The sequence below is a fragment of the Lepisma saccharinum genome, chromosome 11 (assembly GCF_977018435.1).
Source record: "Lepisma saccharinum chromosome 11, izLepSacc3.1, whole genome shotgun sequence".
Lineage (NCBI taxonomy): Eukaryota > Metazoa > Arthropoda > Insecta > Zygentoma > Lepismatidae > Lepisma > Lepisma saccharinum.
The window spans coordinates 21,217,655-21,231,191 of NC_139239.1; the positions used below are offsets into that span (position 1 = coordinate 21,217,655).

General features: G+C 38.4%; 1 protein-coding gene across 1 annotated transcript in view; it reads right to left on the reverse strand.

Annotated features, from left to right (window-relative positions):
• LOC145995169 (ciliary microtubule associated protein 1A-like) overlaps positions 1-11,567 on the reverse strand; it is a 17,519-nt gene extending 5,952 nt beyond the window's left edge. The window contains exons 1-2 of the mRNA XM_083131720.1: positions 11,459-11,567; positions 9,350-9,577 (exon numbers count right to left, since the gene is read on the reverse strand). Coding sequence (XP_082987846.1) covers positions 9,350-9,577; positions 11,459-11,510 — 280 coding nt within the window. The 5' untranslated portion in view covers positions 11,511-11,567. The remainder of the gene's footprint in view (positions 1-9,349; positions 9,578-11,458) is intronic.
• Between the last annotated feature and the right edge of the window lie 1,970 nt (positions 11,568-13,537).

Here is a 13,537-nt window from a genome sequence, read left to right on the forward strand (position 1 = left end):
ATAGTCCGTCACAGGGTCCCCTCATTACGCAATTTTTCATCTCCGCATCTCTTGTCTTTTCTAAACTTACAAACTGCTTATCAGCGACGTTTGCAGAATGATTTCAGTTACTTATACAAAATTGTGAATGGCAAAATCCGCTGCAACACACTCCTTGAGGAATTCCACTTTAGACTACCTATGCGCACAACTCGCAATACAAGGTTATTTTATACTAAAAAACCTAGACTAGAAATTCAAAAAAGATCTCTCTTTTATAGACTTGCAGCACAATACAATGATCTCCCCTCAAGTATTGATATATTTTCCTCCGAGTTTGCCTTTCGGTCTTCTATCAGAAGAAATACTTGTAATTAATATCACATAGTGCCATCTCTTATTTTTTGTTCATTTGCTATTCACTTTTATGTTGTTTTGTTACTTTTAATTATTTCTTATTTATTTTTATTTATTTATTTTATTTTTTTTTTTTATTTTTATGCTTATTATAATTATTGCTTTCTCATTGTTGACAATTTCAGTGTAAAATGGCCACCTGTGCTGTATCTGAAATTTTCTCAAATAAATAAATAAATAAATAAATGCCTTTTTGCCTGCCTATTTTAACGAAAATAAATGGCTGAACTTCCGGGCTCTAGTAATCACTAAAACTCCAAATGTGTTGTTGTTGAGTTGGTGTTTTAAGTCCACTTTATGCACAGTATGGCTAATCGGGACTGGACCTACGGTTTAAAGTGGGATCCGAACCACTTGTGCCTCCACCGGGTATCGAACCCGGGACCCCTTGATTACAAGGCAACGACGCTACCACTGCGCCATGGAGGAGGCCTACTAAAACTCCAACGTATGTGTTAACAGGCATATATGGAAATCGGAATCAAACAATCGGAACATGGGCCTTAACTTTTATTAACTGACATTCCTTTACATTCTTGGACAATGTATATTTTGAGTGATAATTTGTATTATCTGCAACAATAAAATACATGAAAATCAATTTCTGAAACATCATAGCATGTAGTTGTACAGTGAGTTCCATGAGTATTACCGTGCAAATTGTCCATGACTATTTTCATTAATTTTTCTCTCACATCCTATGTGTTTTTAAGCGATGGATTTTTATGTATGCTGGTGCAGAAGTTGTCAGCAACTTGTTTTGAGTTTTCTTTTAAATCTTGAAACTCTTATTGGGTCAAATAAAGTGCACGAACATGGTGATGGACAATTTGCACGGTAATACTCACGGATCCCACTGTACCAGTTACCTACTTGTTTCTCTACTGGTTATGCAGTTGAAATTGTTAACTATTTTTGCTATTAGTTTCTCTGCAAAAACTGATCAGGGACCACAACAAAATATGGCTATTTCTGCTGAGGACAAACCAGCTGCTTATGCTGGTTTTAACAAGCGGGTAATCTCCGACCATTGATTCATCCACACTTTCCTAGAGCCTCCCTGAAAATTCAGCTCGGCATCCATATCGGATTTATGGATATTGTGTGAAAAGTTTTATATTATTGCTGTGCCTACTATAAATTAATTCTTACGACTGTCCTTAATCTATGTGTAGAATTTCTAATAATAAAACAAGAAAGTACAATAAAGCTACATAAAACACAACCTTCAAAACATAATATAAAACAAAAGGCATGTGTTAGTGAAATAAAATCCCTCAATATTAATTTGTGTAAAATTCAACTATTAAAATTTCAGTAACCGCCAAACGTCTGAAATTCCTTTATTTTCTTCTTTTTCACATTGGTACTTACGTATTCTGCATTGCTAAGGATTCTTGAAGGTGGCATTTCGTTTTTTCACGACAATAATTTCAATTTTCAACATATCGAGTAATTATTGTTCGTTCGTTTTTGGGTTGAGTTAAATATAATATGGCGGGCAAATCTTGACTAGCGTTGTCGATGATCAGTGGCTGTGCAGTGATTCCAACCTTCTTAACCGAAAAATACCTGATTTTGTATTTTTTTTCCGGGTTCGAAAACCCCACGAACCATGCACGGCAAGGTTATGTTAGGTTAGTTAAAAATGTTATTTAACATGAGAAAAATTCAAGATAATTCATTTCACAGTTGCAAAACCGCGTGGTTGGAAACACTGACCACTTGTTACATCATCAAACGCACGCAACATTTGGTTCACGTAGTAGGACATCAAGTAAACAGCTTTCGTGCATCGGAGAGACATTCATGCAGGGACGTCGTTAGGAGGGGCACGGGGGACACTGGCCCCGGCAAACGTCCAAGTGGCCCCGGGAAACTGTTCTGTATTTGCTGGAAATTTTACTTTGTTTGATGACAAATATTGCAAAATAATTCTTCAGTAAATTTTGCTTGCATTTTTAAACACTTCTTCAATTTTCAGTAGCACGAACCCAAGTAAGGCATTTCTTTCTCTAATGGTTTTATGGTCCGGCCCGGTCAGGGAAGTCTGAGACCTATTGAAAATACACTTTTCTTCCCTGCTGCACACCAGATCCAGAATACCCCAAAACCCGTACTTTCTCTGCATCTGGCCCTGCACTGGCACCATGGGCGCCGAAAGGACGACACAAACTAGAAGATTTAGCAGCGGGTGGCTAGAACTTTCTGGGTTAATTATTTTATGGTTCAGAAAAGATATCCCCATGCGTTTCAAATTCCAAGAACAGAATTCTATTGCTTGTCCATTTTTCGGCGCGGGAATGAATGACATAGCGGTTCTTCTCACATGCACTCAACCCTCCTGCTAATGACTTGCCCTGCAAAGGAGGGAAAGGTCACTTTCTGAAAATTCGGAGAAACATCGAAGACGTCGGTTCATCTGTTGATTTGGTGGGCTGTCAGATAGTTTGGAAGCTTGGTTTGAAGTAGGATTTGTGGTCCAAGCGGTGGTTAACTTCTGTAAACGCGAGAAGATAGAATCACGAAGTGTTTGTGATCTCGTTTTCGTACATCGCGAGTGAAGTGTCGAATGTGAAGCTGCCAGATTGTCTACCTCTGGAAAAAATGGATGAGGATCGACTGATTGAACAAATGTCCAACTTATTGACGTTCTAAAAGAGTGTCTGACTACAACACCAGATCCTGAGTTCGACTCCCAGGGTAGTTGATCTCATGTATAATGAAGAATAAACCACGTTTCAATTAAGGAGGAAAACTAGGTATGTAGCATTTTTTTACATCCGTGTGCGTGCTCTATAAGTATTATGAATCAAAATTTGTATATCCTTCTGACTTTGTGATTTTTCGTCATTTAGTCTCCACCTGCATATGTAGAAGCTGATGCTGCTTACGTGGCTAGGTTGGCTACACATACAAATAGCTATAATTAATCCCTACTCATACATCGAATAATACTTATATAATATAATCATGACTTATAGCGAAACAAATTACTTATCAAACATTTTCTATTTCTATTTGTTGTGCAGTGGTTAACAAGGTGCACTATGATGACAGGGGTCCTGGGTTCGAATCCCGGACTGGCCGTGTGTGTTCTTCATGATGGTCCTCTCATCAATTTCAAATCACTCCTTGTGATCATCTTCACGATTAGCCAAAAAGTGTCAGAAAAGCGAAGTAAAATAAACCAAATCAATCATTTATATATTTCTATTTTACGTCGCTTTTCTACCTCTTGGATTAAATGCGACGATGAGGATGAATGATGAGCCGAAGGAATGGCGATGGGGCAGATATGATACAACCATATCCAAGGTACGAACCTTGGACCTCTGGTTTCGTAGCTTGTTATACTCAGTGGAATTCTTAGGAAGAAAACCTATCGAGTTCGTGTTTTAAGTCCACTTTATGCACCGTAAGGATAATCGGGACTGGACCTACAGTTTAAAGTGGGATCCGAATCACTATGTGCCTCCATCGGGAATCGAACCCGGGACCTCTTGTTGAACCTGCCGAATCAAAGAGGAGAGCGTAATCATTTGAGCATGTGAGAACTTTGTGTTTTCCAGTGCCATCATATATTCAGTTTTCCACACACAAATAAGATTAATTTTATGAAATTAGACGTGTGCATATAATTTCTTATCGTCATCATTCTCCAAGTGAACAGTCAGATGCCATAGAAGACTTGGGCCCGCCCTATAGAATAGTGCTTAACGCGGTCGTCTTGAAATAAGAGATACCGGATTCGATTCCGGTATAAACTGTATACATGAGATACCTAGCTTGAAACTCATTACGCACACATTTCATATTTGCACTGTTGTCAATACTTGTAAACCGGGTTCCAGCACTTTATATCTAAAACCACGGAAAAGGGTTTTATCTACTTTTTCTTTGAGCAAATTTACAAATCTAAAGACTAATGACATTGTTCTTGGTGTATCAGCCATTAAGTTAATGAGTTAATTCTGCATTTAGTTTCCCGAATAATGGCTGTGGATTTCGTGAGTCTATATCCGTAGACTGTTAGGGGCTACAGAAGAAAATGCTGTTTCTTTCCAATATATTGATTGATTGAGTTGGTGTTTTAAGTCCACTTTATACACAGTAAGACTAATCGGGACTGGTCCTACAATGTAAAGTGGGATCCGAACCACTATGAGCACCCTCCGGGTATCGAACCCGGAACCCCTTGATTACAAGGCGACGATGATACCATGCGCCACCGAGGAAGTCCTTGCTCCTCTCCAAGACTGTATATATATATATATAGTAAACGTCTATATGATGTATAAATTAGTTTGTTAATTTATAATAGTTCGATAGAAAAAAATCTTACGTTTGGGCCCCTCCCAAACTGATAAACCTAGCTACGTCCCTGCATTCATGTTGAAAAATACATTCGGCAAAATAAATTAAGCTAGGGGGAAAAACACTTCCGAGACCTTCGTAAAGTATACAGAGACTCATTTCGGTAAGTACTTTCTCCTGTAAAATTGAAGAAATACGTTTGACGGGCACGAATATTTTACCGTACCTCCTCCCCCCCACCTCTGCTAATTTGACAGCAGACACAAGGTGCTACTGTTAAAAGAACATATTTTCAATTCGCCCAATCAAAAAAGTGTATATCGGATACCCGCCCAATATCGGATACCATCATTTCTCGGCTCGTGATGCTGCCATCTACAACAATCCACTGTGACTGAACTATGTTCGACGATTGCCGCCAATACTTCATTGTGAGCTTCTAATAACCTTGATTGTGAGTGGAGACGCTGTTGAGCACACTGCGCGTGCACGATCGACGAAAACAGAAATTTTCAGTTTCTGATTTTTTGGAAGCATTTCATCATCATAGGTTTTCACATTGAAGGTAAGGAAAAACTAAAGCTTACTTATATTTCATAGAGAGATAGAATAATAGAGTATGTTGATATGCTGGTCCAATTCCGGTACATGTCTTTGTTTGATATTAAGGTCGCGTTCGGCCTAATATCGGATAGGGAGGACTGCCAAATATCGGATATCAAATTGGTCCAATTGACATCCCCAATCCCAAATTGCGGCACAAAACATGTCAAGAGCAATCTGACTCCAAAGAATCTGACACTAGTTTGAAAATAAATAATAGGTTGCTTCTATCATGACATGTAATTTTATTTCAAATATAATGTTAATATATATATTATATAATGTTAAATTCCTATCCGATATTAGGACGGCTTTTTTCAATTCCTCAAATTTGCATGGTTTTATATGTTGTACTGTACAGCTAAAATAATTTAAGAATAAGGGAGATAAACACATCACAAGGCAAAAGGTAAGGTACCAATAGTTCATATTACCAAAAATTATGCATTTCTGTTAAATTTTAGTGGGTTAATTATGGTGATTTCAAAATGTATCCGATATTATGTCGGTTTACCCTATAACTTACAAGCGTTATCTTGCTTACCACAGAAATTCAAACCATTGTAAACTTATTCTACTACATTGTGCTTGCTACTAGAGTGCGCGTCAAATCTCCTGCATATGGCCTTGAATGATTGAACAGCACCAACGAATCAAAGACGTGCGGCGTTGTCTAGTTCCGTGCTCTCCGTGACGAGGCGTTTCGCTCAAACACGCTGTCTCTTTTCCGTGTAAGATATGGCACCACTGCAGTGCGCTGCTATTGGCTATCGCCATATGCAGGAGATTTTACGCGCACTCTAGTTAGTTCATTGACCTATGTTCTTGGAAACCTCTCTAAGGAGATGAAAATTGTTTAAAATGTGTGTGGATGTGGAACGATTGAATCAGATTTGCCATGAGAAAATCACGCTGCAGACGAATGCTGCTTTGCGTAAAGGGGTACACTTTTCTACAGAAGTGGCCGAGTCGATTCGAAGATAAGATGAGAAGAGTCCCATTTTCTCTTGAATATTTAAAATGGAATTTTCTGATGCGAAATACTTACACGAACGAGACGAAACACGACAGACCAACTTGGGGGGGGGGGGGGTACAATGTATTCCTGTACCTCACCCACATTTTTCATAACTTTGTAAGAGGGTATTCCGAAAACGTTACTTAAACCTATATATTAAGACTTTCTTTGAAAATAGAGCCTCGAATAGCCTATCTGAGCATGAAGTGAATCTATAATAAGTTTTAATAACTTCAGAGTGGAAACCGAAACAAAAATAAGCACAAACAAGAACGAGAAGAATCTCACCACACAGGAGACGAGATGAGGCTCTGACAATTCTCGACTCATCGCATCGCTATATCATTCATAGGTGAAATGAATTTTTTCCCTAGACATTTAAACAGGGTGCAATTTGCAGCTAATTACATAACAAATAAATGCTTTGGTGAAATTTTTCACAAATATTTCAAAGTTTGGCTTCCTACGAGTTGATCGGGAACCATCTCAACTCAGTTTTTTTTTTAATACCACGCCCTATAGATGTCTGAGAAAATACCAAATACATGGCTTCAAAAAGGCATTAGATGTGGTACACATCTGCCATAAATTGTTTAAAGATATTTATATGCGTAACTATGGGACTTTAAAAACAGAATGAACTTAACTGGAACTCTATTAAGAATGATATATTCAATAATGTGGTTTCTATATCCAGTGGGTGGGAGATGACTGGGTTGGGGTGACTCAAGATCCTCCTCACCCCTTTAATCTCAACCTGCATTAAAATGAATATACGTATCTTTGTTCGCAATTTTTTCATTTCGAACTCCTGATTTTCGGTTCTGTTAAATCCAAATAAACTCGGAACGAGGTCCAGAGATTTATGTCTTCCAGAATTGTTGTCTGGTTTTAAAATATGTTAAAAAAAAAGAGTAACAAAGAAAAAATAATTATGCAAATTTTGCATTAAATAACAGGACATTCGTGTGTTTCTTGTTTTTATGCAAATCTTGGCGATATTAACTACACGTAAGCTAGATAATGAATGTGTGCTGTTATATCTCATTTCTATTTGGGCCGACAACTCCGTGGCAAACTGGTTAGCAGGTTACGCTAAGAAGCAGAATGTCCCGTTTTCGAATTCCGGCCTGAGAAGGTGTCTTCTTTGTGATGGTCCTTTCATCAATTTAATCTTAACTCATTCTCATCTTCACGATTAGCCAAAAAGTGTCAGAAAAATGAAGTAAAATGAACCAAGTCAATCAATAATTTCTATTTCGTTATTTTACGCCGCTTTTCTACCTCTTGGGTTAAATGCGACGATGAGATTGAATGATGCTTCGGGAGTGGAATCCTTTGAATGAAAAACTATAAAAGTAGGGTGAAAGAAAACAACATTGTACTGTGCAAAAAAGCCATGTTTAGGTCCTCTAAAGAAAACTACAGTTAATCAGTAAAATTAAGTTTGAAGGACAAAGCCTCCGAAGTGTTTTTCCATTCCGTGACGCGTGGTCATCACATCGAGTCCCATCTAGTTTTGAGAGTGGAATTCGCCTACATACTGATTTCAAGTAGCTTCTCAATTGTCCTCACGATGTTAGGCCATCACAGAAATTCTGGAGTTCCTACCAGAGATCGAACCTTGAAAGACTAGAGCGCAATAATTTGAGCGCCCGGGAATTTTGTTGTTTCTATTGCCATCATATATTCAGTTTTGCACGCGCAAAGAAGATTACTTTTAAGAAATTAGATGTGTGCATAAAATTTCATATATATATATATATATATAGTCATCATTCTCCAATGTGTACAGTACGACGCCACAAAAGACTCGTGCATGTCCCATAGAATAGTGGTTAAGGGTGTCGCCTTGCACTAAAGGCCGGCGGATTCGATTCTGTTATAAACAATATACATGGGATGCCTATCTTGAACGTATTACACAAACATTTCATTTTCGCACCGTTGTCATACTTGTGCACCTGATTCCAGCACCTTTTTATATCTAAACTGACGGAAGAGGGTTTTCTCTACTTCTCAATTTTCTTCCAGCAAATTTACAAATGTAAGGAGTAAGGACTAATGACATTGTTCTTGGTGTCTCAAAAATCTGACATAAGAGAAAATACATGGATTTTTAAAGACTGTCTAGATGCCATTAAGTTAATAAGTTCATTCTGCATTTAGATTCCCGAATAATGGCCGTGGATTTCGCGAGTCTATATCCGTAAATTTTTGGGGGCTACAGGAGAAAATAATGTTCTCTTCCAATAAGATTTTACACACACACACACACACACACACACACACACATATATACTGTACATATACTTATGTAGGCCTATATGGTAAATTAATATTTGTTAGTTTTTAATGGTTTGATAGAAAAATAATCTTAAGTTTTGCCCCCCCCCCCCCCGAAATGATCAACCTAGCTACGTTACTATATGCTTTCAATTACATTTTGTTTGAGGGGCGATAAAAACATTCCTGGATAAAACTAATTTTCTTTTGACATGGACAAAATTCTGTGTGTGGAGGGGGTGGGGAATCCCCGGCACCTCCCCGTAAAATTTGCACACTGTCTCTGAGAATTACCAGTTAAAACATATAGTAAGAGGTGTATTGTTTAGTATGAAAATTTAAGAATTCATTAAGAAATCTTCAAAGAAAACAACTAAAAAGTGTAAATTTTTGATTACTTTCTAACGTGTTCCACAAATACTGTATGTATTATTTATTGCGAAAGTTTTGTGTCCTTCATTTTGGCTTAAAGTCCTACATTTTGGGGCATTATGTCCTACATTTCCCTTATAGCTATCTGGTAACCCTAGCCAGGGGAATCCACCCTGCCCAGAGATTCCTCCAGCTGGAGAAAGCTTCTCGGACATTCATCGGCAAACGGTTGAACTATTCACGCGCTGGAGGCAATCAAATGTATGAATCGAAGATTTGTTCGAAAGAATATGGCGAAGGAATAAAATTCAACAAGCCAGAGGTGATTCGACTTTCCTATTTGTTTTCATTACTTACTTGAAGATCCTAACTTGACCCCCATGGTGAAACCTGGTGTGTAACCAGAACCTGGAATATGACCTGTAGGATGAGTCTGGACTTGGTATTGTGGCCCTGGACTCTGACTTTTGGCACCTGGAGGTCTTGTCTTCAGGCCAAAACTGTAGCATGGATTTTTGTATTTCCGCAAATCTGTTTTCTCACATCCCAGGGTCGAGGGTAGCATATACCGTCCTGGACCAGGTCCTGAAATATAAATATTTAGGTTATTAAAAATAACCTTACTGTTAGGTACACACAGGAGATATACGTACGATGTTTTTTGTATTGATTAAACTAACTGAATACAATTGATAATATAATGGGATAATTTATAAGGATTCTTATAAGAGGATTGAAGTGCCTGTAATCAGGGGCGGCGCCAGGGGAGGTTGCGCACCCCTTAATTTTCTTTCCCCTTCAGCACCCCCTACGTCCAACTGAAAACACTAACCCTTAGAGTGTCATTATTATGTCATGTCGTCATATTGAGCACAGAATGTTAAGTACTGAAGTAAGCACTGAAAGAGATGCCGATGTACGAGTATATACTTTCCTGTACTGGTGGCAGCCTCTGTAAAGATCAGCGACCCTTTTTTCTTTCGTCAGCATTGTTGTCATGGATTTTTCTTCTTTTGTTTCTTCAAGTGGTATGTTTGTGGTTTTCGATAATTGCCTATAGCTTAATGTGAGTTATGTTGTTTTTTTTCTCTTTGACATTGTTGATAAATGGTTTATTTTCCACCTGCTTGTTCTTCCTCACACTTGAGCAAAAATATCAGCTGCTTTCAAGGTATCATAAGGCCGTACTCGGGAAATTATTTAATGTGAGTCGTAACAAGAAGGGCAGTTTTCTTGTTAATACGTTCTATGTATTTGTTCCACGTAACATGTCTAGTAAACGTACGATTTCAGGCTTTTTCAAAAAATGTTAGGAAGAGGCCCAATGTTCAGGAAGAAATTTTACAGGTCGTTGTTGGTCATGGTGCGGCAGAAGGGATTTTAACGAAAGGCGAAGTTGCTGTGGACTTCGCGGTTTGTCCTGAAGTGGGCAACCTCCACTGGTTACATTGAAAAATTAAAAAAATTAAAAAATATGTTTTAAAGGCAAGGATAATTTCATTTTGTATTTCAGTACATAGTTCAATAAGACTGCAACGTGTATCTGAATGTTTACACTATATGACCACTTCTTGGAGTATAAGACTTAATGCACATCATCATGGACGTCCAGGGGGAGGGCAAGGGGGGGCGACATCCTCCCTGAAAATGAATGTCAATCAAAAGTTATATATTTCACACAAATAATTTCATTTGTCAGTAATTTATGTTAATCAGTGGCGGCGATTAGGGTGCAGTTGAACCCCGTTTTTTGCTATTTTTGCCCCCGCACTATGCTAAACGTTTTCTACCAAGGAAAAGCAAACTGTCCTTGCCCCTCTCCCTTCCAGTTTTCGCACCTTGCTCCCCCAGTTTTGAAAGGTTGCATGCGTATTTTTTACGTTTTCCTTACTTTCAGCATCGCACCCCCTAAATTTCTTTCCGCACCACCTCAGCACCCCTAGATGATTAATCCTGACGCCGCCGCTGCCTGTAATACACTCTACGAGTCAGTCAATATTAAGAACTTCGTCGAATTTAATTTTTCGATATACAATAAAGCTTGATAAATTGCATAAGATTCTGCAGTAAATATTGAACAGTCTTGTGGAAGACGAAACAATGATTCTATTTTCTGTTGTGGATCGTACATTGCGCCCAACTCCTATCTCACTTTTAGTACATCTGTGTATATGAAATAAAAACTTTGCCATTGACTAAAATATTCCGATATATGCGAATAACGAGGGATATTATTATTATCCAGAGACTGTTAAGGAAAAGTAGCTGATAATTACAAGAAAGACTGGTAAAAGTTAGTCGCATTCGCAATAAAGCCATAGTTTCAAATTCAAGCTGTGTTCGGGGGTCAACACGGGAAGGATTCTTGCCTCTCCCTGGGGGAGAATTCTGCGAACATCCATGTCGCACCTATTTATTATTATGATTATTGCAAAATAATTCATTCTGTTCTTATATTGTCCTTACCTGCATCTCTTGCTGCAGCTGTTTTGGGTTTGTCTTTCTCATCTTGTGGCATTTTTTCGGTAAATTTAGAATCCTGGTGGTCAAAAGTTGTCGATCTTCCTGTCAGACGTATCTGTGGCAACAAATGTCTACACTACATTGTTGTACGTCTACAATGGCTAGCTATTATTTAGGCAACTTGGAGCATGGCTTTCTTGTACTTTCTTATTTAGCTTCACTTTTCTGCCAATTTTGACTAATAACGATGACGGGGACAAATCATTAGATGAAACCACAGACAAAGATCATATGTTCTTTGTCTGTGATGAAACTGATCAGGAACACTGACAAAGAAACATTGAACTTGGAACCTATGGTGACGAGGTCGTGAGTAGAACGTCCAACGAAATCGGCCATCGAGCCAGAGTGGATGGGGGGGGAAGGGGGGGGACAAATGCCCCCTGGTCACACCAGGTCTGATCCCTATGCCCCTCAATAACAACAATATTTGGTATCATATTTAAGTCTATATTAAGTGTGACAGCCCCTGTAGAAATTTTTTCAACCACCCCCACGTCCCTCTATCCGCACTCATTTTCTTTATGGCTCTGCCCCCAACTGACGTTCGTGATATAAGGGTGATGGGTTGTGTTGTGTGATATTTATTTATTTGAAGGTTGCTGCTAATTCATAGTTTGAGTCAAGGGCCATTATTACTGCTATTACTACTACTACTACTTATGTTCTTTTTAAAGTTACATACATTGTAATTTCCATATTCTGTATATCTTTGCACAACTATATAGTACTCAACAAGTTAATTCATGTAGAAATAGACTGTAAGCTTAAATGTAACCCTACTTCAAATAATAATAATAATAGTTGCTGTAACTTAAGTCACAGAAAACAATATTTTTTGTTGTAAAATATCGCTACAATTTCACTATTCGAATCATATTAACTCTTTCTAGAGATCTCGGGGGGGGGGGGAGGGAGGTTGAGTGCACTTTACACTCAGATAGTTCACCCGGGACTGGACCCCTACAATTTAAATTTAAAATGGAACCACTATGCATTGTGTCTCCAGCAGGGATCGAACCAGACAGAATTCTCAACTGCAATGTGACAGTGTTAGAACTACGCGATTGGGAGACATTTTTCGGTTATTTTACTTCGTATTGCTACTTCGTGAATCAATCGCAACGGTGAATAATGAATTGATGAAATGGATGATGGGATAAACACAATGCCTTACCCCAGGGGTGCCCACAGGGGATGTTTGTGACGCGCCTGCGTCATAGGAATTTATTTGGGGGACAAAATTTTATACCATATATCTTGACACAAAAATGGAGGGATCGTTTCTTTGATTGACTTGTTATTGATTTTTAGTTATGGTTATTATGTACAGTTTTTCTACCTACCTGTGGGTGATTGCGACGATGGGTTTGAAATGAAACATCACCTCTTATGCCTTTAGAATCGGTTTGTAAAGGGGGGGCTGTTCGTAACAATACAAGGTTAGTCAAGCAGACAAACTATTAAGAATAAGGTTCAGTACACTAACAATGTCAGTGAGCTTGAGCAGTTTTGTGCGTTTTATAGTGCTTAAATGTGTCTGCATTATATTGTTCCGCAAATTTTGTCTCATCAAAATAATTTGAGTAAATAATTCGGCATTAGGGGGGGGGGCTAGGAAAATAATATACCTCTTGGGGGGGAGTGCGTCATAGGACTTGGGGGGGATGGGCACGGCACCTCTGCCTTATCCAAGTCCCAGGTTTCGTTCGAATATGGGACCTATGGCTTCGTAGCACGTTCATCTGACCACTCGGCAAATTACCACTTAGAAAAACGATTGTGATTTTAATTTCCGTTGTTAGGAAGACAATATCAAGATAATTCGAACATTGGATACGTCTCTCTTCATATATAAGGTTCTAATTTATTTATCCGGCTTTCAGATATCGGTAAAAGCAGTGCAAAATAATAGCTTGCCTCGGTGGTGGACTCAGTGTAACCGGAAAGTATAAAACTAGTATTTTATATGTTTCTCTGCGAAACCAAGTTCGAACTCTGGGTAAGGCATGGATGTATTAT